We start from the raw sequence: 26238 nt of genomic DNA, 5'->3' as shown, positions 1-26238 counted from the left end.
ATAAAACACAGATGTCTCTGGAGCACGACTCGCTGCCTGCTCAGTGGCGTAATACACCACAATTTTCAGCTATACAAAGAGCCCTTTACTGCACTCAGGCATCTTAAAAATGGATGGAAATGGTTGTCTTAATATTCCTAGCCCAGGGAAAGCTACCAGAGGGAAGGTATAAGAGCTTTACATCATCTTTGCCCAGGACAGAGCACTCCAACTACCATCCTGCTCCTGGAGATGTGACTGAGCACAAACCAGGGCACAGCCTTACGGCCCTCAAACAGACCTGAGGGCTCCACAGGTCAGGCTAACACAGGCAGCAGAAAGCCACTGGTATTCTCCTCTTCTTGCCCCACAACAGACCTCGAGTAACCACTGTGCTTCTAACAGAGATTGCAGATGCAATTGAAACCCATGAGGGTGGAGTAAGCCCAGCTGAGGTCCTGCTAACGAGTCACTGATGCACTGCACAGAAACCACAGCACTTCCAGATGCAGAATCAAACCTCTGTGGTGTCCTGTCCTCAACATAGTAAAATTAAGACATCTGAATGCACCAATTTAAGTCTACCACTGTACCTGGAATGCCTCCACTTCAACAAGCTGAAATTAAAAGCTCAGCCTAACAAGTCACCTGCCAGTCACCAGGTTTTCAACTCATCTACCCTACCAAATTTAATGCAATTTATGTTGATTTTGCATTATAAAATTAACTGCAACCATATCTGACTGATGAGTAGTGGTATCAGCTACTGACTACTGAGTCCTGAAAGGAGGCATCAAGATAGAGGAGAAGAGCATCAAGTGTTTCCACAGCAAGACAGACTGCAACATAAGCTTATTCCTTATTAGACATTAGTGAATCCAACCAGAAGATCAAAGTCTATAGAAAACCAGGCTGTCCTGGATGTGTGTCAGAACTCTGCTCCTCATCAGGAAAGGGGAAATAGAGGAGGAAAATGTAAACCAGCTTTTCTTTAGCTGCTATAGTTATAGCAGGCTTTCTAAAGAGAAACGTGCCCTTTAACAACTTCATGGCATCAATATACATCTCTTGCAACGTTCCATGTAACCGCTTACTCCACTAGAAAAGATGTAATTTTTAACCTTCAACTTTATCCATATTTATAATGAAAATGTTATAATTAGTGATACCCACCCCTCCCATCCAGCCACACTGAAATGCTTCTGCACTTCTCAATACCATTAAAAAATAATCATGGCTGAATAATACATTACTAAGGCTGATCACAGGCAAGATATAGTTTGTCAGTGCTGCTGCTAATGTGCTATGGCATTGTAAAGGCAGCAAAACCTGCAGTATTTCAGAGCCTAGGCCCAGTAAAATCACAGTTCCTCATTCCAGCCAGCTACTCTGAAAGCTGGTGTTCAAGGCGGTAACAATGGGGAGCTAGGGCGGCTTTTGTTAAGCTTTAGCCACATCCAGTAACACCCACAGATGATTGTGAAGATGCTTAATGTGCTCTGCAAACAGGTCCTAACAGCGAAAGCGCTCATGAGCTTCAGAGGAGGAGCAGGGGGACCCCTAGAGCTCGCTGGGCTCTACCAGCTTCCCAGGACTGCCCTGCTCCTTGTTCTTTGTCATTTCCTGGCAGCGACCCCTCGGGGTGCAGACAAGGGCTGCCACTCACATCAGACCTTGCACACCTTCCAACACAAAACCTCTCCTCCATTCTTTCCAGGAAGCAGGAAAGCAATCACCACTACTGACATTAACACTGCCATTACCAGCCACCCAAAGGAAGGAGGGGGCAAGTAACGCCTTTAGCAACGTTAGTTCTGGTTCTCCAAGAAAGGCTCCTATCACTGTCTCAAAAACTAACAGATTTAGTGTTAACTGAAGTCTTAGTGGAAGTTGGAGACAGATTCATCACTCACCCGAGCCAGGCACAAGCAGACTCAGCCTGAGCAGCTGGCAGGAAGGGGAGAGGCAGCTCCACAGCGCTGCTGCTCTCTCACAGATCTTCTCCTTCCAAACAGCACCATAGAGCACGCTGGACTCTTCTCAAGTCCCACCTTGGCCTCTTGCCTGTCTATGAGCATTTACACTTTCAATTCCATTGCTGCAACCAGACCTGTGCGAAGGCTCTGAGCGCTGTCAGGGCCTCACCGGATGGAGGAATCGCTGTCCTGCTTTGGCAAGGTGAAAGAATAAACCTGGGATACTGTGGAACTCTGTCAGCGGATCCTCTAGCTGACACTGTACGATTGCTGTTTTCCTGCTCAGGAGGCAGCCAGGGGAGGCCGGTCGACGTCCATCTTGTCAAAACTGCGATGCGCTCCTCACAGCGTTGCTGTAATCCCGCTGACAGCCAAACAAACCCGAACCCAAACCCTTCCCTGCATGAGGGGAGGAAGGAAAACCCTCCCCAGCACAGCCTGCAGGGCCCGGGCGGGCGGGTTTGGCGGCGGGGCCCGCACTTTGCCGCTTCGGTCCGCAGAGGGAGCCCCAGCCCCGCCGAGGAGGCCCCTCCGCAGGGCGGCCCCGAGAGCGCTCCCGCCCGCGCCGAGCCGGCCGGCGGTAGGTGCTCGAACCGCCCCGAGCTCACCCACACGCACGTAAATGCGCCGTGAGCAGCACGTTAAGGAGCGGCAAGGGGCAGGAGAAGCGGGATACGCGGAAAGAGAAGCCAAGCCGTCCTTTGGAAGCGCCATGACACCGGCGCTGGATCCGCCCCGGGCCGGGCCGCGCCGCCTGCGGTGCTCCACCGGCGGGTCTGTGCCTCCGGACGGGGATCGGTCAGGAGGAGCGGAGGACAAACTGCTCCCCTCGAGGCGGGGGCAGCGGCGACAGCAGCGGGCTCAGTTACAGAGAGCGGTCGCCTTGAGGGCCCAGGCCAGATTCCTTCAGTGGAAGCGTCTTTTTTAAGTCATAGATGGCGAGTCTATTGAGATCAGAGATCTGAGGATCATAATGCCCAAAGGTTTGGTTGAACAGAAGTGGCAGGACGCTGGGCGGTGTCCATACTCGTAGATTTTCACCAACACCCATCTCAAGGGTGCAAGCTGTATTACTGATGAGGTTAGGACATGAGGAGTGCTTCCCCTGCCTTACAAACTGGTTTTGACTGCAGAAGTCACTACAAGAGGTTATGGTAGAGTTTAGCTGGTAGTAGAGGAAACTGGCTGCGGTTTGTGCTGCTTGGGGAGTTAACATCATGCAATTGCCGCAACAGAGTTAGTAGTAGAAGTACATCCTCCTCCCTGCTCCAAAGGTCCGCTGGAGCCCTTGGACACTGCTTTCATTAGCACAAGCATGCTTCACGTTAATGTTGAAAGAGCAAGCAGCAATTTCCATCAGAGTTACAGTCTTGTGTCAAAATAAAATACTAAACTTCTCCAGTAATAGATACAATGATATCCCCACCGACTGCTATTTGTCTCCTTCCAACCCCACCCCATCCCTGTTAGCACAGAACTTCAATCAGGACATAAAAAGACAATGGGAAAGTAAAAGTTGTTAAAATTGAATACTCAAAGCATTGAAGTCATTCAAACATCTTCAAAATACGGTAAATAACCAGAATTCTGAGTGCAGTGGAAGACCAGCAAATGTCCAATGGCTGACACCCCAGTTCCCCACATGTGCAAACACCGTTCCAGCTGCTGTCAGCAAAGTCTTCCCAAATACTTGAACCCACCACTCCTCATAAAGCCTTTCTGGCTAGAGCCTCACAGTCTGTGAAAGTCCCAGTTCAAGGGTGAAAGGAAGGACAGAGAGAAAATTGCCTTTGCCCTCCCATCCAAGTCAAACATTTGAAATGTATTCAAAACAGCTTCTAATTGCAGCTTGCATCTTGGTGCTGCTGTGCGCTACAAGGCAATGAGGAAACCTCTAAGAGCTCCTCTCACTTCTGTGCTCACTCTACAGCTGAACAGTAAGTTAATGGGCAAACCCTTCAGCTGGCACAGGACACCCCAGCTCCCTCAAAGGCAGCAGAGCCATGGATGGCACTGGACCAAGTATTTCTTCCAGTTGCACCTTCTCCCACAGCACCCCACACCACACTTGGGGATGCTCCCACTAAACCAGGCTAGGAAGGAGAGCTGTGAGAAAAATGTGTGTGTCTCCTTTTCTCTTTGTTTCAGGAGAACCTTCTCGTTTCATTGTGCTTGGCTCTGAGGCACCAGTTTTATCTTGCATTTCACACTTAGGGAAACCCAGCCAGGCCTGCCAAGTGCTGCAAGGTTTGCTGTCAAAACTTGGACAAGCTGGAAAAGTTTTACATTCTTTTAACCATAAACCTTAAAGTAACTCAAACTTTTCTTTTACTCGCAGCTCAAGTTTGAGTGTTCCGTGACATTCGGCCAACCTGGCTTGAGTTTTCTGTTTGAGGTTTCATTACGAAATCCTAATTCCAGAACAGCGTAATTAATACTTTTATTAATGGTATCTGTAGTAAAAGATTATAGGACTTGGGAGAATGACTCCAAGTGTGTTTCGCTGCCCAGCAGACTACATCTAGTCCAAAAAGGAGATCTGCCCTTTAATTCAGCTGGCAAAAAAACTGTGTGCTAACAATAAAGCAAAGGCCTTTGGAGACCCAAAGGCAAGGACCATTTCCCAAGCTGGCTTCAGAGTTGCTTGTCACACATATTACACTAGCAGCCCAACAGACACCACAGAACCGCAATAAATGGCAGTTTCTGTTCCCAGAAATTACTTGCTCAGTGCGACACACAACAGCTTGGGCTGCAAGGGCCCTTGGGGGTGACCTTGTCCAAGCCCACTCCAAGCAAGGCTGATTCAGCTCAGGGGAGATGTATAAATCTCCAAGGATGCAGATCTCAGCCTGGTGACTGAAGGGACCTTCCCCCATGGCACATTCAAGAAGAGCACTTGCCGGTCCTGATCGCACAGCATTATGTTGCTCTGTGCCCTCAACACACTTCTGTTGGCACTGTAATACATCAGGCGCTGCGCTGCACCAGTACAACAGACCACGACTTTCTGGTTACAGATGCCAAATTTGGAAACAGTTCTGGTGTCCGTTTCCCATATTCTCTAGTCTGTGCCAAAACATGATGACCTTTAGTGTTTGAAGATGAAAGGCAACCCTTTATAAGCTGTTCCACTTTTTAGGCCTAGGCAGCACAGAAAGTGCAGCAATGCTGTTTAAGGAGGAACTGCAAATGGCTTGCCAGTTGGGGTAAGATTGTGTCAATCCTCTCAGCTGGATTTCAGTAGGACTAGTAGTGTTAAGAGCTGTTACACATGCTTGTTAAGAAGCTCAAATGTTTTTATTAACATAAATGAGAAGTTAGGTTAATAATCTGAACATGCTGACAGATGTTCAACAAATACTTGGCATTGCTGTAGCCAGAACAAAAAAGAAATTAAATGTTATCTTGGAACAGCCTGCAGAACAACACAACCCGAAGCAACAGAGCTCTTGTACCACGTTACACAAATACATATGCTGAAGAACCAGGCTCTCTCCCAGCAAAACCCAAGACAGACCATGATACAACTGTGCACTATGTACAAGCCTGAAAATCTGGCAACTCACTGTACAAAGAGATTGCACTTCCAGTGCAAGCAGATACTACAACAGCTAGGATGAGGGGCAGGCTGCTTTGTAACTGAGAGAAAGAAAGGGGATGTCCACTTCTTTACACTGGAATCAACAAATTTAAGACATCTGTTTTTCATTACTGAATTCGAACTCTGTTCCATCCAGGTTCAAGTTGTGAACACACCAATGGACTCTTACTGCCCTCAAAATGTCACTGTTCTAGTAAGACACAGGATTAGTAAAAAAAATTCATTTGGGGGAAACTATGACATGAAGCCATTCTGCTCAGATAAAGCTAAGAACTCTGAGAGTCTCATTCTACTGTTAGTAGAAAGGCTTGGGAACACCATGTGTGATGTTGCATCAGGAACAGGGATCTGGCTATGGCTGGGCTGGTTGATCTGGGCAGCACTCATGTTCTTACTGTTTCTGCAGAGTTTTGGGTTGAGGTTTGGGGTTTTTTTTGTGTTCACAATACTCACAAGAGAAACAGTAGGATGAAAACCTTGTAAACGGGCTCCCATCCACGAGCAGCCAAAATTACATCAACATTTGTTGCATCATTTTACAAGTTCAATATTTTCCTTAAAGTGCTAATCCAATCTAAACAAGGGTTTGAGTCTAAATTAAACAAACTCCACTTTTATTGGTATTAACTAAAATATGCAATGCTCATTTCAGCAGGCATGCACTAACAAGAACAGCTATGCAGACGGTGCTGTTTCTCCAAGGCAAAGAAGGAAGGACATTAACTTAAACTCCCTTTTTTCCAAGAAAAATGCACTATATTACAAAATCCACAGCGAGCTTTTTTAAAGAAACCCAACAACAAAACAAAACAAACCCCAAATTTCCTACACACCAATGCTTTTAAAGAGTCTTTAAAAAAAGCCACTTTCATTGTCTCTCCACTCCTGATTCAATTTGCTGTCAAAGGTCATGAGCTAAAATATACAGTTTACACTAAAAGCAGGAAGCAGGGTAAGTAATTGAATAACATCAGGAAATGGAAGAATACTGCCATTTTCCTAATGGATATAGTACAAGGTTTACTCTCTCCAAATTGAATTCTAGGAGCTCTTCTAGCAAAGGGTTTATTTTTCTTCAGCTTGAATTTTAGCCTACAAGGTATAAAGAAAAATCCTCATGCAATCAAAAGGACAAAATACCACAGCAGCTTTATTTTCTAACAGACAAAGATGATCACTTATGCAGGAAAGAGAAAACCCCCATGCACAGTGTCTTAAACAGAACTGGCGTAGCAGGTTGACTGTTTAATATACATGGGCTGGAAATAATTCTACTAAATCAGATCTCTGAATTATTCATGAAAAACAGATTTTCATGATTTAAATTAGAAAGACTTAAAATTACAAGCCTTGCATTGCTATTGATAGGTAAGGTCTCTTTCCCCCAATGTGATGTTAAGACTTATACAGCTCTACTCCAGGAAATGCTTTATGATCACTCTAAAATAGTAGTCAAGATGCCACACCGCTTACTGCTTCTGAAAACACCACACCCACTGGTAGCTATGGTAGACCACTAACAACACACCAGTAAGAATTGTATCAAAATGCATCATTATTATAAAGAAGAAAGTTTGAAGGGGGCATTTTCAGTATTTATTGCAGACTGAAGCACAGGTTCATTTAAAACACTGGAACTACAAGCCTTAATACTGTACATATCTTTCCATCACTTAGAACGCTGCAATTCTCACAGGAAACATCAGGCCACAAATTTTACTTCAAAGCTTTCAAAAGCATTTTATAATGATGCATCTTCCACCCTCCCCCCTCTGTGAATTGCTAATGTTTAAATACAATGCCACTAACAAGCTACAGGTTCTACGTTCCTTCTGGATAGGTACTCTGTGGTTATTCAACACAACCCTGGTTTGTGACGAACTCCACAGTCAGCTTTAATGGCCACAGTGCTTTGTACTAGAAAGTATTCATATTCATTTATCAGGTACCAAACCTTTCATCTGAAGATCTCCAAACACTGCACAAATTCTCTGATTAAGCCTTTACGCCTTGATTAGAATTGTTAGATAAGTTTTTTATGATTAAACACAATTTACATACAGGATGAAGATGAGGAAATGAGGCTGCGACTCGGCAGAGGCCACCGCGTGCATGTCCCCAGTGGCCCCAGTCCCTAACTCCCACACTGACACACTGCCTGATGCTTCCTTGCAAGGGGTTTAGATCTTGACATTGAGCAGCCAATTCATCCAGGCTGGACACAGCTTGCAGCAACCTGCTCTAGTGGAAGGTGTCCCTGCCCGTGGCAGGGGCTGGAACTGGATGAGCTTTAAGGTCCCTTCCAACACAAACCACTGTGTGATTGATTCAGATCTGAGTGTGTGGCAGCTTTATCCAGAGACAGCTAGAGCTTTCTCCAAATCCTAAAGAGCTTTTTTTGTAAATCCCCAGACTGAGCTGCAGCTAAAATGTCAATGCAACAACATTTGAACTGAGCAGTGTAAGAGCAGCTCCAGATGGACCAGAGTCCAGAGAAGAACAGATGGAACAGCTGGAATAGCCCATGATCCAACGGCCTGGTTTATAGCAACTGCTTCTGTGGGCTAAGGAAAAATCCCTGTTTCTTCAATCTGTCAGAAGAGATACTGGAACTCAGCTCCTGTGACAATTCCAAGGGTCAGTCCTCAGCACACAGTTGTTCTTGATCATCAGGAGAAGTGAAGACAACATCACATCTTGCAGACTGAGAGCAGCATGCCACCCAAATACAGCATTTATTTGACAACACAACACTGAAGTCATCAGTATCATGTCATTTCCTTCTTCAGAACCAAAGCACAGAGTAATTGTCTGGATATTAATTTATTTTCTTAAACATATGAGCTATTTTCCCTCACCTAGCAGGCCCTATTGAACAAGTTCTATAATTAACATCAAAGCAATTTGAAAGCTGCTTGACTTGCTAAAAGCTGGTAAACAAGCAGGAAGCAATAAGGTGCTTTACAAAAGAACATGTGTTAGGGGGAGGGGAGACTATAAAACATTAAACAGATTGATTAGTAATTTGAAGAGAATTTCCATTTTTATTAACCCTCAGCCCCGCTTTGGGCACTTGGGTTTTATTTTGGTTTTCATTTATGAAAGTATGAGATATTTTGTTCAGCTACGTCAGAGAAAAGCTGTTCAGAAGGAAAAGATGAACGTAGTTGGCAAAGCAAGAGTAGCATGGAAGATCTTCATGCACCAAATATTTGCTGCTTCATATGGCCAGAATGAAGCCCACCTGCTTTACGATTAAAATACCTTTATGAAAATCTTCACAATGCCAACCTGAAATCTCTTACAGAAGTATTAAATGCCAGCTTCCAGCTCTCCTCCCATTCTCAGCTTTACTAGTTTCATTAATTTAAGGCCCTCTTTAGCCCTTTGAGACTGGCAGGGTGAGACAAGCTTAGGCTTGATGGCATTTCACGAGCAAATTTGGGGTTTGCTCTCTCTTGCTTCTCTGTTCATGAAGAGCAGCATGAGAAGGAACTCGATTCTTCTTTCTTAAGCACACTGGTTCCTACACCTATTTGTAATTCTACTATCTGGGAAGGCAAATAGGTACATGCAGTACATGGGAACTTCAAAGCAGGTAATACAGCTCTTTGAAAGAGGGTAAATTGAGATTGGACATTAGGCAGAAGCTCTTCCCTGTGAGGGTGCTTAGGCGGTGGCACAGGGTGCCCAGAGAAGCTGTGGATGCTCCATCTCTGGCAGTGTTCAAGGCCAGGCTGGACACAGGGGCTTGAAGCAACCGGCTCTAGTGGAAGCTGTTTGCAACTGGATGAGCTTTAAGCTTCTAACCCAAACCATTCTGTTTCTATGATATACAAAACCACATTAACTTTTGCAGTTGACTTTCCATTAAAATATTCGTTTTCTTTTAGCAACAGTAACTTACTTAAGGGTAATTTCCTTATATCACCTCACTGTATTTTAATAAGGAACAGAGAAAATCATTCCAGGGAGAGGTCAGGACATAAGGACAAGTCTATTTTGTTTGGTTTAGGAGTCATGGCCTTATGTAGTAATGGCCAGACCACGTTCTTGAACTGGCAATGGAACTGATTCGAAACATCCTGTTGAATTATTCAAGAGTACAGCAAGCTCAGTATAAAAAATAAAGCTGTTTCACATTTTTGCCAATAACAAAAGAGGTTTTCCTACTGCCTACAGTTCATATGCTATGAAAAAGGGTTTATATATAAGTCCCTGTTTCCTATGTTTAAGTTTGTTCCATTTCCATGGGTTTGTACACAAAAAAAACTTAAAATGTCTTAATTTCATAGAAATGCAACATTCTGACTTGTAAAACCACCCAAAGCAGATAATAACCTCCTCAAGGTTGACGAAGAGTATCAATAATTTTCCTGCACTTTACACACAGCTCATTTTTTGCTGTATTGAGATCAACAGCAAGAAGCTTATCAACGCATTCACATGGTTCTTCCAGCAACACCATGGGGGAAGCTTTCACTTCCGATAAATCTCAGCCCAAAATGAAGACAGTCAGACCTGGAAGAATCACAGCCTCCCCCTCCTCATCAGTGGGGCTGTACCAGTCAGCTACAAACAGGAGCACTGCCTTTAGTTCACAGAGATAGGAAAATGCCCCACTTACTGCATTCAAGGAAGTGCCTCTTTTCCTCACTGTCACCTTCCCCTTCGAATGGCCAAGCTAGGAACCCTTCACACCCCTTGCTAAAGGAACAGGTCCTCTGAGTGTGGTTCATTGACACTTTAACAGTGTCAAGCACACAACACAGGGCTGTGCCCCTGAATCCATGCAGTTACAGTGCTCAGGAGCTGGACCTAAGGTTACAAAAGCCTAACTAATTTGAAATATGATGCAGGAGGCTGGCCCGCTCCTGAGGCTGCTCTCCTGCTCCTACAGCTCTTCCACCACCACAGTGCTTGCGGTGGGGTATCACAGCCTGCCTACACCCACCCCTCCATCAGAGCAGGTGTCACAGCAGGAACAGCATCAGAGCACAGGGCCCGCTCCCCAGCGATGATCCCTGTGCCAGAAGGATGCTGCAAACCCACAAGTGTGCTGTGGATGCCACAACCACATTCACGCATATTGCTCTTGCACCTCCTCACACCTTTGTGCATGCAGTTTGTAGAGGAAAAAAGAAATGGGTAACATAGTACCAACATTTCAATTTTTTTTTCCCTAGCAAATCTGAGGATGAACTTCTGAGCCTCCAATGAATACACAGGCAAACTTACAGGTCACAAGTGTTGGCTTCAATCTAAGTTATTTGGAGAACACAGAAAAAAGGTATTTTAAAAAGTGCTGGAAGATTTCTTTTTTGAATTCAAAGTGCTCACTTTATTCTACAGTCTTATATGACTTAAGCTGCAGCTTCATTTATCTCCAAGCAGCCTCAGCCAAAATGAATCGTTTGTTTAATTCCTTATTGGAATGCAAGGGAACTTGTGAAACAGTGACTGATTGTGTCGCACTTTGAAATGCAGTTCACTTCCCAATACAGCACCCTTAATCATCACTGCAGTTATCAATTAAAGGGTGCCAACATTAAAAGAAAAAAAAGATAATCCTGAGAGACAGTAACTGTTCTATGCACGGTTTGTCGTCACTATTATTCTCAAGATCTCTAATTGATTAATATAATGAGGTTAACCCAAAAGCCACTGGTTTTAATCATAGTTTTTTTCAGCTTGGAAGTTGCTGGGAGTTTCTGGTACCCCGGATGCAGTGGGTCAGTGGTACACACTGGGGCACTTTCTCCCAGTAGCATTACACGCTCTGGGAACAGGATGGTGACATCTCTCTGGCAACTCCGTTTCACAGCTGCATAAACTGGAGCCAAAAGACAAAGTGAGATGCAGTAGGGCAGATCACAAAGCAGTGGCATAATTTGCATTAGAAATAAAAACATGCCAACATTGCTCATTTTCTTACAAGCCTGATCACGCGCAACACAACAGCGATGGCAGGCAAAAGCAGGGGAGGCAGAGAAACGCTTCTGCCGCATCCCTGGTGCTATCAGCTCACACCACTGGCTCCAGAGAAATGTGAGATATTATCATCATGGAATCCCAGAGTGGTTTGTGTTGGAAGGGACCTTAAAGCTCATCCAGTCCCAACTCCCTGGTACGGGCAGGGACACCTTCCACTAGAGCAGCTTGCTCATCAACCTGGTTGGATGTTCCTGTTGCTACACATGACCTAAATTCTTCCATGCCTTGCCCTTGGCTATATAAGCTCTACCATCTAGAAATAACACTACCACGATAATTACTTGGTCACGATAGGAGGTTATCAGGTATTAATGCTCATGTTTGAGTCCTGGTCAAAAGCCAATCCACACCCAAACAGCCAATATTTTGGCTAGAATGGGCAAACACACAACATCATAACCAGGTTTTAAGCTTATATTCTTCTGCAGCTACAAATGGGGATTCTCTGTGCCTACACCAGAGCCAAAAACAAGAGCTCCTAATAACCACCACCTCTCACTGGAGGCTCTGAGCTGGGGGGTTTATGCAGTACCATACAAAAAGGACAGAAACAGTAGTACACTATGAAACAATTATCATGGTACCAAGGCCAAGACAGAGGCATTTTCTACTTCAGCTTCGATAAACAACAGCTGGAGAGATTTTCTCTTACCTCTGAATATATATATTCCTTCACAGGAGAGAGGCACAGCAAAACCAAGGCCCTTTTCTTCCAATTTCCTCAGCCCTGCAACCAAAGCTCACCATGGGGAAGCCATTTTGAGTCTATGGGATTTTCCAGCATGGATTTTTAACCTACCTAGCAGGGATAACATCCTTAGTAATCAATTGGGCTCATGATTACTCTTTCAAACCCAAGTTCAGACCCATACAACTGAAAAAAAAGCACACTTTACATGGCAATATATACAGAACAATAACAGTGCCAGATGGCAGAATACTGAACAGAATTAATTTCACACATGATGTTTTCAAGGTGTTAAAATATGTCACAGCTTCTGCTAATAAAACATCTTCCTCTTCCCTCCTCCTTTTAAGAAAAGGCTCCATTACCACCAGCCTGTATTTTACATTATATGTGTTTTCAATTCTGATAAGGGCAGCTGATTGCTTGCAAACTTAATTACAGTCAAATGAAAGTCTTTCAGAACCATCATTAGCAATTAGGACCCGCTGGATTTGCAGCGTATCATTTAGAGAGGTATAATTCAATAGCTTATTGAAAGATTGCAGGTGAGGCTGGGGATGAGAAGGGGGGGAAACGCCTGTGCCACGTCACTGCAGGCAAATCCTCAGCAAAGTGGCAGCTTCTGATCAATGAATGCAGGTGTTTGCACAGCTCCTTGCTCAGAAGCGTTAGCTGCATCCTGCCATGGCACTTGGATTTGTGAATGGCTCCGCATTTCCTACTACGTGCCTGGTTTGGTGCGTGTGTTTTCAAGGAATCCAAAGTGCCTATTCAGGAATTGCAATAACCCTGGGGGATGCGGGATGCACGGCGCAGAACAACAGGCACACAAAGCAACACATCATTTTTCGGTCCTGTCTGTAGAGAACAACAATCTTTTCTGTGCCCATTGAGCTCAATTATATATTATCAGGGCACAGAAGTTGTTTGGATGCTTTCGAGCAGCTGGGTGCCTTCACAGATGACGTGCTGGATATGGTGACTGCGGGTTAAGTGCAGCTGGAGATTTCTGTGGCCTCTGATCAGAGGCAAACAGCAGTTGAGAATCACAAAATGCTTGTAATTCAAGCACTGTTTGTCACCAATAGCAGTTTCCAAGAAGGAAATGAGAGGGACAACTGATCAGCAGCCCAGCTTTTAGACACGCGTTCTCTCACACATACAGATAATCCACATAGGGTGCATGTGTGCAAAACAGAGCCCGGTTCCCTTTCAAGGATGAAATTACCAACTGGCCAGCACAAAGCACTCAACCTCTTAACAGCATGATGGCAGACAAGATAACACCAAGCTGGACATCAGCCGACACAGATGATGTTAATTCACACAAAAAGCCCCTCTTCGGGTATATCCTTCCACACACACACTCCCTTGTATAACACATACCCTTCAAAAAAAAACGTGTTGCCCACCCTGGACCTGTGCAAAGCCCCACTGCTTCATCCCTTCCCCACAGATGTGCTCCTTCTTTCCCATCCTACAAAGGCTTCTCACAGCCCACATTTATCAATCCCTCCATACAGAATCACAGAATTGTTTGGGTTGGAAGGGACCTTAAAGCTTGCCCAGTTCCAACCCCCTGCCACAGGCAGGGACACCTTCCACTAGAGCAGCTTGCTCCAAGCCCCGTCCAACCTGGCCTTGAGCACTGCCAGGGATGGGGCAGCCACAGCTTCTCTGCAGCTTATCACACCAGCATCTTCTGTAGTACTGCACACACTCATGCTGTAGAAACTCGGCGCACACCTACCTGTATATGGCCCTTTCCATACTTGCAGTGTTGTGATCTGATATTTTTTCCCATCATTTCATAGTTTATTTTTCAAGTCAAATGTTGTTCACAGCATGGACTGACAAACAAACCCAAAAGAACAACCCCCTGAATGCCACGATACCAACACAGAGCAGACAGTTTCACTAAACCAGTGTCCCCTGCATACGCGTGTTACTTGTGACCAGTTGCTATGGGTGATTTCAACCTTTTGACTACACTTGCACATAATCAAACCTTGCTCTTTGTGTTGCAACCTACACAGCATATCTAGACATTTCAAAGTGGTTGTATTAGAGTTTTTAAATTGAAAACACACAGAAAACCCACCTCTTTCTCTACAAACAGAATACAAAGACACATTATCTCTATTTCCATTAATGCATGGCAGCATCACTGCCCACACTCTATAAGCTGGTAGCAATGCTCTTTTTAACAAGTCGTACAAAGCCAGACCTCCAACAATGCAGAAGTAGCCCCAATGCACTCAGCAAGGCTTGCAAACATTCTGTTGTCCTGCCACAAGCTATTTTCATGGCCCAGGTTCCTACCTCATCTTCAGCAGTTTTATAGGCACTGAAATCAACTGGCTGCCAGGAAAGTAATCCCAAACCACAGCAGCTATATAAAAGGAGATTTGAGCCTTTATCACTCATTCCAGGCATATGCAGGCTGGATGCAGTATTTCCACGGGGCCTGACCTCACACTGCACAAATACACACACCTTTTTTCCCTGGCTGCTGCACAGAGCTACAAGTCGGGAGTCACACAAACGGAACAGTTCTCCGTGGTGGAGTATAATACTTGTAGCTGCTATTGCACTCCCAAAGCCCACCCACAATTTCATTTTCAATTAACAGCTCTTAGAAAAGCAGTAATGAAAGCAGTTGCTAAAGAGCACTCGGATGTCATTGAGAGACTGCAAACCCAAACTGTAAATAGCACATTGTAAATCGCTTGTCACCACAGTCAGCTCTCGCTGGAATCACACTGCCGGTGACAATCAAACCCATCTGCTCAGCTCCCCGACCAGTGTCACCACAAACCATAGAGCTAACACCCACCTCCTGCTCCACACTCATTTACCTGTCATGTACAGGCTTGTCTAAAAGCCTGCAAAAGCCCTTCCTGACTGCAAGGCTGAATATTCCTACAGATTGTAGAACCCCAGACTGGTTTGGGTTGGAAGGGACCTTAAAGCTCATCCAGTTCCAACCCCTGCCATGGGCATATCAATCTCCTAGCAGACAGAAAAAACAATGAAGGAAATGGCAGAGGCAGCAAACACCCACTGACTAAAGAGATATGATCCTTCCCTCTGACTATCAAAATACTCTCAACACTTTCTGCAATGACAACTCATTGTTTCCTCGTACACCCTACTCTGCTCAGACCTTGAGGGATAAAAACTCATTAAAAAGTATTTGAAACTTTCTGCCACCCTTTTACTAGTTATAAACGTTCAATTTCAGACTTCCAACTGAATTTTACAGAAAACACATAAAATCACCACCGCCGATTAACGGAAAGGAAATTAAATCTAAAACGCTGGAGAAATATTCTGATGAGTCTTATGTTTGCTTAACGCCAACTAAAACTTCCTTGAGGCATAATTACATTTCTAAAAGCTCACAAAGCAAGAGTTCAAAAGTCTTCTCGCTAGTAAAATATGAACCTTAATTAAGGTAGAGTTTCACATTTTGTGGATTTCAATAAACCTGTAGGCATTTCAGCAGAGCTGGATAAATACCTGCACGAATACTGCAAGGATTTTCTCTGAAAACTAATTAGCAGCCCTTCTAATAGCTGACTTCAACTAAATCTGTTTGACGAGGGAGCTTCATGCTGTAAATCCTGCATGTGAGAGTTACTTCCAACAGATTACGGGCTTCACAAGAAGGCGAATCGGACACAACTCTTAACTCCTGGTAAAACAATCAACAAGACATCCAGGTATAAAACATTTCCCAACAGGGACAGGCTGCAGCCAAGGTTTTATGCCAGCATGGGAATGCAAGTGACAGCATCGAGACCGCATCCTGACATCCAGTTAGAATATTTACACATTGCTCTGGGGATAACAGGGGCAAAATACATTGTTTACCTATAAAATACATAACCCTAATATAGCAAGGACACTGTGTATACATATAACCTGAATCACAGACCCATACACTGGTCTCTGTTGGAAGGGTCCTTAAAGCTCACACAGTTCCAATCCCCTGCCATGGGCATGGACACCTTCCACTAGAGCAGGTCGCTCCAAGCACCATCCAACCTGGCACTGAAGCACACTAAACTTTATCTTTGGACACTCCTACTTTGCCAAGCACAAAACACAGAGGCCCCAGTTCTTGACTTGTTGTCACCTGAGAAGGTTGCCAAGCAACTTGACTTCCCGTCAAGAGCCTGGGAATTCAATGGGATGGAGCTGGGTCGGGAAACAAACCCAAGGTCTGCAGACATGAGTCCCTCTGGGGGGAAGTGTGTTACATGGCCACAGAAAACCCACCTCAGAATTTACCATTCTCCTCCGTTTTTTTGAGATCTTCACCATTTGTCTTGAAAGAAGACAGAAAATGCTTACCAGAAATACTATATATAAAGGTTGTGTGGGCATGTCTTCTTAAATAAGCTTTACAGTCTTCCCCGTTCCATCTTTTTTCCATGTCTAAGTGCCAAACCCACTTGCATATGTCAGCACCTAAACTCTTCATGAGACTAAAATGTTCTTATCTAAGAAGCTATACCCCTACCAAATCTATTAGATTTATATTGAGCAAGATATTTTATTTCCTTTCAGCCTTATCCCTCAGGAATTAGGCAGAGTACTCAGATTTATCAGCTAAAAGGAAAACCATTCTCCATGACATCTGTCAACTCAATACCTTCCCAGCCAGTGTGTATTTATTCCTAAAAACATAACCTCACAAATTGCCTCCATCAGCAGCAAGGCTAATTCCTTCACAGCTTAAGTACTGGGCAGAAAGGTTTCACCTCACAGTAGGCTATGCCAGGGGAATCAAAGAGTGCAAAAAGTCAGCTCTTACCAAGGCTGGTTCCTACTGTACAAAGCAGATATACTGACCATGTGATGTATTAAAAAGGAACAGCATGAAGACCGCATAGGTGGACACAGAAAACTGACAAGGAAACTCAGCAATCTTCAATATGTGCTTATAAGCATGGCATCAACTGTCCTGAAGAGCTTCCACATCTCCCTTTGAAATGCACCGTAAATTAAATTTGAAGCAATACCTTAAAGGCTGTCATAGTGTGGAGTGTTACAATTTGTTTCTTTATACAGTGTAGACTTAAAAATAATGATAACATATTTTTCACCAGCTTCAGTAACTCTAAATATCAAAATGAACACAAGCCAATGTACTTGTCATCTTCAGTGTTCCTTCCCTTTCTCTGAGCTCACAAGATGAGCAGCAGTGAATTCTCACTATTTCTCTAAAAGTTTCTCTGCAAAGCAGGATTTGGTTTGCACTAAACAAGGATAAAGACTCATTCAATTAAATCAACCATCTCCTTTAGAAATATAATTCTTGGTTAGAGTCATTAACATCACTTACATTTAGATCAAAGCTGACCTCTTCACTGTTACCTTGAACTTGAACTTCGCAATGAGCCAAATGACCACACAGCACATGCCTCATCTAAAATGCCCAGCTCTAATTTAGTCTTTAGTAAAAAACACACACACAAAGAACATTCATGAGAAAAGGCAAAACGTGGCTCTTTTTTCTGCATCCTGCTCACCAGTGAAATCGCACTTGTCACACATCCTCTTTTTTAAAGATGATATCAAACACAACCCTGCAGAGTCCTGAAGAAGAGACCGAGATTTCCATCCTCAAGCTTTGCAACCCTGGAGCTACACTCTCACTCGTGTCACGTGTGCACCAAGGGTATACCAGTGGCGGGCAGGCAGGAGGTTCTTGCTTACAGGTAGGTGATGAGTAACCCAAGAGCACACACTGACATCCTACAAACGAGCTCCTCGCACCATAATCAGTCTTAGAGCTTTGTCTTAATTAACAGCTGCCCCCTCACAATTTCCTCAACGTGTCCTTCATGCTCAGAGGGAATCTTACACTTGGGTCTTAAGTCTAAAGAGAAGAAGGCATATTTATGTACAAAGTTGGCCTAACAATGTAAGAGACGGACCACATTTGTTTGCCCTGACAGTCTCACAGCCAGTCTACAGAAGGTTCTTTCAACCTTTGCTCATTTATTAATCAACTCAGCTCCAGCATCAATACACCACTTGCTTTCCCACTCAGTTAATCTCTTCTAGTACCGGGACACAGTTCCAAGTGGCCCAAGAAAAAAACAACTACAAAGAGAAATCCGCTTTTACATACCATGTGCCAACAGCCAGAGCACACCCCTCCCCACAGCAGGTAACTTGCTTCCTACCTGTCTGAGGCCCTTCGGTATCTTCTTCCTTTTCCCAAGGTGCTGGCAGAGATTACGATCATTTTCTCGGTCAGAGCTGTACTGGTGGTGGTGGAGTCTGTTCTTTTTCGGAAGAAACGCCAGCCCATTGGAAAGTGCTTCCCGTTTCTTCTTGGCTAGGGGATTCTGTCGCTTCTCCACACGTTCCTGAGGTTTCAGAGCTACATCCTTCTGCAGGAAGAGAAGAAAAACACAACGGTTAAGATATAGCTCCGACCTCATCGACTTCTTTAAGCAGCAATTCCAGGTGACCAGCAAAGCATTCTGAGGCAATGTTACAGTCACCAGAAAAGGCAAAGCCAGTCTTAACTGATGTCCATTTAATAAAGAGATAGGGAAATGCAAAATAAAACCTGTAAGATGAAGTGAGCACACGGAAGCAGATACATAATCCTTTAGATTTCATACCGTCAACCTCCTGATTCTCAAAACCATCTCATGTATCAAGTGAGCGTGCATCTAGAAGATGCACCTACGTTTATACTGTCTAAATTTAACAATCATCTTTGATTTAAACAAGGCCTGGCTTTTCACATTTATTCTTTCTTGCATTTGAGAAGCCAAGCTCTGATCCAAATCAAATCATAACCAGTGAATCTCAACTCACTGTGGTGGACATTTCCCTCAAACTAAATCTTGACATGGGGGGAAAGCCCTGAAAAAAAACCTCAGGCTTGTATTGGCAAACTTTGTTACTGACCCTTCCCTAAACCCCAGAATCAGTGTCTGTCTATGAAAGACATTCGGGTCACGTTACAAACACGAATTCTGTTGCTTAGCCTACAGCTGTTTTCTTACTGATAACCTGCAACACCCAGAATTCATGTTTTTGTTTAAGATAAATGTTACTTAAAAAGAAAATTTCCAGTAAAACAGAATTAAAGGCAGAGGAAGTGGAGGCTGGAGGGTCATTGGGAAAGAAGAATTAGAAGTTACTGGAAAGTGGCAAATTACAATTCATTGCATGCACCTAACACATAAAATCTGCCAAGTCGTAGCTACTCCAACAACTCTGTAAGGAGGAGTACAGTATTTCCAGATAGCAGCCATATTACTTAAACAGTGTAATACTTCAAGCATACTCTACTAACATGCCCGGCACTTTGACCAGATGCTCTCCATGCCCCACCATAAAGCACTATGTGATCTTGTAAGCCTACATGCTGCTGTTCATTGTCACTTATTATTATAACCAACAGCAGGAAAGAAATTGGGCTATTGGTCCCTGTGTCACATAAAATTTCAGGTTCAGGAGAATATAATTCAAATTATGCTACCTTTTAATGCAAAAACCCCTATGCCTGCAGGCAAAAATCAGTTTGGCTTTAATTAAAGAATGCTCCCTAAATGCCTATCTAAAACACAAGAGCTTCACAAAATTCATAACTAAAACCAGTGAAAAGATTAATTAAACTAAAGACAGGCAATGTTCAACTTTGATATTTGGTGAAAAGAATGATTTTACAGCCATTAAAGAAGGGATGCTGGAACAGAAGCTGTAAGATACTTTTTCTGCCTTTTCTTCACCTCAGACAGCATGGGAAATATCGAAAGCTTTTCTTCACCCAGTGTTATTCACATCAGGAAAGCTGGGAGCCTTATCCAAACTCATGAAAAAAATCTTTGGGATCTTCACCTATAAAGCAGATCAGTACTTTAAGAACATAGAAACCCAGACTGGGTTGGGTTGGAAGGGACCTTAAAGCTCATCCAGTTCCAACCCCTTGCCAGGGGCAGGGACACCTTCCACTAGAGCAGCTTGCTCCAAACCCTGTCCAACCTGGCCTTGAACACTTGAACACAGTGTTCTCCCTCCTCTGGTTCCTCCAGCTACTATAAAAGAAGTCAGCAGTAGCACAGCTCTTCTTAGTACACTTTGAGACCTACTTGCAAAAAGCCTGGGAGACCCTACAGAGCGAGCCCAAAGTAATATAGAGCAATAAATCACTTCTCTGAGCACACCTCCCTCCTTTCCCAGGAAGGTTTTAGATTCAGCTACACGCCATGAATGCACAAAGGCTAATTCTCAGGTGTCAAAGACTGCAGCAATGATTTCACCAATACTCACTGTCAATAGCTTCATAAAAACAGCAACTACAGCTACACGCTGACCTCCCTGATAACAAACGCAGAGAGCCTGGCACAGCCATTCCTGCCCTCGGCCCTATCCTGCTACACTTTGTGCAATAAATTGGAAAACTGAGGTTGCAATTCCCACAGAGCAACTTCAACACAGGAAAATAGCGCCAGGATTACACCTTGCTCAATGCACTCTATTGAAACAATGAGATACCTTACCATGGAGCAGATTTCTGCCTCAAGATAACCATCATCTGCAGCTAATGACGCATCAATCTTAATTTCTTTTTTAAAATCATTATAGAAAACTCCAGTGCTTTAGGAGTAGTACATTGTATCAGCACAGGACTTGTGCTGAAACACAGAGCTCGTGTTTGTAGGTAGAAATGCTATTAAGAGGATTCACTCTAAATGTGAAAGGTTGAAGGACTGAAGAAAGGGAAACTTTCTGGAATTAAAAAAGAAATCAAAATTCTCCTAATGACTCAATAGCTCTTGAGGGAATTTTTCCCCCCTCCCAGCTATGAGTGATCTAAATGAAAGAGTGGCAGGCTTCCAGAAGCTTATAAAATGCCTAATGGTGCTAGCACTGCCATCAAGAAATTACTAGTTCCCATTAGCTTTAAAGAGGGTGTGAGATGGGTCACATTTTGCAGATCGCTCTGGGATAACCTCCTCCATAAGAATCCTGTTTTCCAGCCAACTGAATAGCTTCATGAATTGTCAGATACACCTAAAGAAAAGTTTAGCTTATGTCAGAATTGGGATGAAATATGGCAAAGCCGAGTGACACCAAACCCACAAAGGCCCCTGCAAACTGAGAAGACCTTCCAGGACAGAAGGACCAATTTACAGAGATCTTCAAAAACAAGGTGTCCATTCTGCTCACGACCAAAGAGAGGAAAGGTTGCTCCCCACGTACGTGGTGCACTCTTTGAAAGCAGGCTTCAAATCCACTTTAGTGGGTGGGCTTCCTATGAAACGCAGATACAAAGGCTGGTGTTTAGACAACCACGTTCCTGCAGAACAGCTTTTCCCCAGCTGACACTACTGCAGAGTGCTGTGGGTCATAACCTTGTTATTGAATTGTATGCTAGAACCTCTCACTGCTTCCAACAGATATATGATTTGGCTTTAAAATATGTATGAATATAGAAATCTGTATTAAATTTTTCATCTGAAGGATACATTAAAAGTAGCTTGATTAGAGATCCTATGGAATGTCGGTCCTCATGTTTGAGGGTGCAGACTGCCCAGGATGTTTCTGGACGCACCACAGGTATAGCAGAACATGCAGCTGCACAGGACACATATGGATCCTGCCCTCTTGGAAGCTGTTGGGTTCAGTGGAGGCGGCGCTTGGCTGGGAACCGTGGCCCTGCATAAATCACTTCCCCACTTGCTGCCCTTTCTTCCTCATCCAATTTTTATCTTTCTGTTGTTTAGATAGGACAATAGCTCTACCGTGCCGCGTGCTAGTACATTAGCCAGCACAATCTTAATTACAGACTTCAGGCATCATCATGATTAGAGTAATAAGCTGTAATTACTCTAAGGTGACAGGACTGCACAGACCTTATCTACACAGATAAGGAGATGTAGTAATATTTCATGTCGAGACATATTTTTCAGCAGCTACCCATGGAGTCAATTCAAACTAAGTAGAAGACCCTGTGAACAACACTTTCAGGCTTTAATAGAGGTTTTTCTCCTCTCCTGCCAGCATACAAGCCCACACATTATTAAATAAATCCTACAAACATATTAGGCATGGTTTAAAACCATCTTATTCAGATGTATCTTTCATCAGTAAAGTGCCTTAAGTGTATCAGGAAGGTGACTTAAATGTATAAATACATAATTACATGCAACTCAATACAAAATGCATTAATATTTATGAGCATACAGTATAATCTAAAAAAAAAAAATAAAAAAATCCAATTGTTCTATTTCTGTTGGGCACATTCATCAACCCGATCCCACCGTACGTGCCACAGCGAACAGGAGCCGCCCGTGCTGAACAGACCCAGAGAGCAGGAGAGCTGCTGGAGCCCAGTGAGGTGGCTCTGCAATCATCTCGGCTCCAATTCCTCCCAACAACTTCAATCCAAGCCACTGGTGAAGGGAGGAGAAGCAGCCTCTGTGGGTACCACAGACAATCTCTTGAGATGGGAGGCTTGAAGGACACACGGTGTTCCTATCAAGTGTTAAGCTTTCCGGGAGCTCTGCCTGATTTATTTCAGGAGAGTTCATCTTCTTGCTATGTAAATGACAGCTCATTCATTATAAATCAGCTCCTCAGTGGCAGCTGAGCAGTGCTTCACACTGCTTTGTGGGGTACACACTTCACCCCTACGAATCACACCCAAGAGTCAGTCCATCGCTGCTGCCTTTCCCTCCAGTCACCTTCCCTCCAACAACAACTTAAAAGCTACATGTGAACAACAGGAACTCTGTTCCATTCCTTAGTACAGGGATTTTCTAAGGGAACACTCAGTGAAAAACAGCACTAAATGCACTCTGTGGCAAACACACCGCAGGCACTTAACTGGATGAAAAATTCAGGTGCTGCTCAGCCATTCCAAGCCTTGATCTTTCCAAGTCATCCTTCCGGATTATCGCTGTGATTCCCACGTTGCAAGAACTTGCTTTCTGAATTCACACTGAATGTGACCCCAGTGAAGTGCAACTTTTCAAAGCTGATTATTCAATATAAAAGCAGGGCTAGGAAAACCAAGCAGTAACTGCATCGTTCTATGACTATATCCCACTTATTTGCGCCTCGGGTTCTTGCTGAAGTCCATAACAGGTTTATGTAAGAGATCACCAATTTATCCTTCTTTCCAACACCAAAATTAAATATAAAGAAATACAGCACTTTAAAAAAGCCCAAATTATTGAACAGCCACAAAATGTCATTGGAATGCTCCACTTAAAACAGAAACAGTTAGAAAAGGAAGCCTGAATCTCCCAGTTTGCCCCTGACCGCTATTCAGGCACCCAAGTGTCAAACAGAACTGCAAGAAAGGTACTTCTGGAGTCTCTCATCTATTTCCAAGGTTCAAGCAACTCACATTTGGTCAGGAACACCAGTGCAGAAAGAAGAAGCCAATTAAGGGAAAAATAAAACACATTTTCACTAGCTATAAAAGCTGATTTGAAATTCCTTCCAAGTTGCGGACACAACCAGGAGACAGACTCAGCACCTCAGCCCTGGCTGTCAGCTGCAGAAGTGCTTCATTTGCCAGGGATGTTACGTGAGGCGAAGCAAGAAGCAGCCAAAGGGTTTCCTATGAAAACACACAGACAAACACTGACAAACCCAACACCTCCATATTCACTGAGGAAATCTGCTATAGAAGTTGAGCTTGCAGGAAATTAACCTGCCTGGAGAGCAGAGCCGAGAGAAACACTGCGGTTGTGTTAGCATCACGCAGTGGGTATTGTTAGCTGGCAATCCAGCGAGCAACACACGCTCAGGGCTGCACAAACTGACTTAAAACCCCCCTCGGAATGAGGAAACGGTGCCAGTCCAAGGGCACCAAATTTGCCATCACATCCTGACAGGCTTCATCAACTCACACTGTGTTTTCTGTTACATTTAGGAAGGATTTTTATGCCCTAAGACTTCAGCACTCCTCTTGCATTTCACATTTCATCTTTTGAGGTCTGGCAGTAACAAGGTGTAAAGGTCTGAAAACAACGCATTGAGTAGTGCCTTCAAATCTTTCAAAATCAGACAATAAACCGAGCTGTTTGTAAGAGCCATTCATTTCCCTCCAGATAAGACAGTTAAAACACACTGTGTGTTCTTCTGAATGCACAATTAGCTCCTCAAAAGCAGGATTCTAGGTGAGAAAAATCACACACGCTCCGAAAACAACACCGGGGAGAACCGAAGGCAGGCCTAAAGCTCAACACAGAAGAGAAAAGGAATCTCAAAGCATAGAAATTAAGGTCTTTCAGGCCACAAGGGACTGGTGAAGAGAGCTGTGGTGTCAAATACAGTGGGTGCAGTAGCCCATCCACTAATCCCAGCAATTGCTCCAAGTCGCAGGACCTCTGCAGAAAGGTTTAATCTTGGTTTGTTCGCTTTGTTTTCCTAAAACTACAACCCATCACCTCCTGCAACCTCTCTGGAATCTGGAAACAAAGTGGTTCAGTGTAGTGCAAAAAGGGTTGTGCGACAGAGTGAAGATGAAATGCCATTCCAGGCTGCAGGATGCTCTGCGGTGATTATAGATGAAGCAAAACAACAGAAAAGCAAGTTGCTGTCTGCTTGAGATATGTTTTATAAAAGAGCTTCTGTAGCAAAGAGATTGCTTTGATTTTTCAACCCAAAATCATTTGTTAACAATATCATTGATAAACAGAAGGTTCCTTTTCAGGTGCTGATGATTTAAATTACACACCAAAAACTACATTAAAGCAGCATTATTGAGGTTACGAAAAGTCAAGGACTTGGAAGTTATGAAAGGCCGGGATTAAGGCTGTAACCACCACCTGAATTCAGCCCTCTTGTGCATATGCATCATGATACAATCTTTAATTACATGATTGCATGTTCTTATTTCCCTGCACAGAACAGAAGCTATTCAGCTAATGAGCAGCCACTCAGGACTTTGTTTTCTCCTCTTTATCCAACATGTGGACATGAAACTTGTTTTCTTTCGCTCCATTCACACCCTCCTCTGAATGCACAATTATTAATTTCCTCAAGGGTTTTTCTATACAGCTTCTCTGTACTATCAGATGCTCAATAAATACCAAGGACATGTTTACAGCTGTTTAGCCCAATGAAGGTACTTCACTATGCCCATTTTATAGGCGCCAACAACAGTCCTGACCGCGTTCAGGTCAGAAACATCTGCTTAATTTTAAGCACCCATTAGGAAGCACCTAAGATTTGATTTTTCAGAGAACTCAGCTCTGCAGAGCACTTTATCTAATGAAGCACAGCCTTCATTGATTTCAGCAGCTCCAGGGAGTGCTGCGCACTCTGCAAATCAGGCTTTAGTCAGCACCACATATTACAAGGATACAGATAATGACTGCTTCTAAAATACATAGTGTGATGGCCTCCCTCATGCCACATACTAAATACAAGATGAAGGCAGAGAAAAAAACAGATTCTGATTACATTCAACTCATATAGAATCATGGAATGGGTTGGGTTGAAGGGACCTTATAGCTCATCCAGTTCCAACCCCCTGCCACAGACAGGTATGCCTTCCACTAACAGCAGGTTGCTCCAAACCTGGCCTTGAACACTGCCAGGGATGGAGTATTCACGACTTCCTTGGTCAGCCTGTGCCAGTGTCCAAAATACACACCAAATTACATTGCTTTCTTAACTTTAAGAACGGAATATGTCCCCTTTTAACTTTATTTCATGCCCAAAAGCAGCAGTCCTTTATTTTTGCCCTATGTCTTGCCAAGTTTACCAGGAGACTCCTGCAATGAAATCACATTCCCCTCCAGTGAAGCCTTTGGCACGAAGCTGACTCTGGGCTCCTCTACTTTTCAAGCTATGTCTGGTGCTCACTGAATAATTCAACTGGCACTTTGGTTGGCAGGTCACAGACTGAGTCCAAGGAGTTAGTGGGACAATAAATTTTACATTTAAAGGGTATCCCCCTTTACTGGTAGGGGTAGAATAAATGGACTTATAGGGCTCTC

The 26238-nt window shown here is 43.8% G+C and overlaps 1 protein-coding gene across 7 annotated transcripts in view; it reads right to left on the bottom strand.

The window, feature by feature from the left end:
• AUTS2 (activator of transcription and developmental regulator AUTS2) overlaps positions 1-26238 on the bottom strand; it is a 735180-nt gene that overhangs the window by 517132 nt on the left and 191810 nt on the right. For all 7 annotated transcript variants that reach the window (XM_065694320.1, XM_065694323.1, XM_065694322.1 and 4 more), the window contains one exon: positions 18442-18651. In XM_065694320.1, the coding sequence (XP_065550392.1) occupies positions 18442-18651 (210 nt within the window). The remainder of the gene's footprint in view (positions 1-18441; positions 18652-26238) is intronic.

The sequence above is a fragment of the Lathamus discolor genome, chromosome 14 (assembly GCF_037157495.1).
Source record: "Lathamus discolor isolate bLatDis1 chromosome 14, bLatDis1.hap1, whole genome shotgun sequence".
In the NCBI taxonomy this organism is placed as follows: domain Eukaryota; kingdom Metazoa; phylum Chordata; class Aves; order Psittaciformes; family Psittacidae; genus Lathamus; species Lathamus discolor.
The sequence above is the reverse complement of the archived record's forward strand: the minus strand, read 5'-3'. Positions and strand labels throughout refer to the sequence as shown.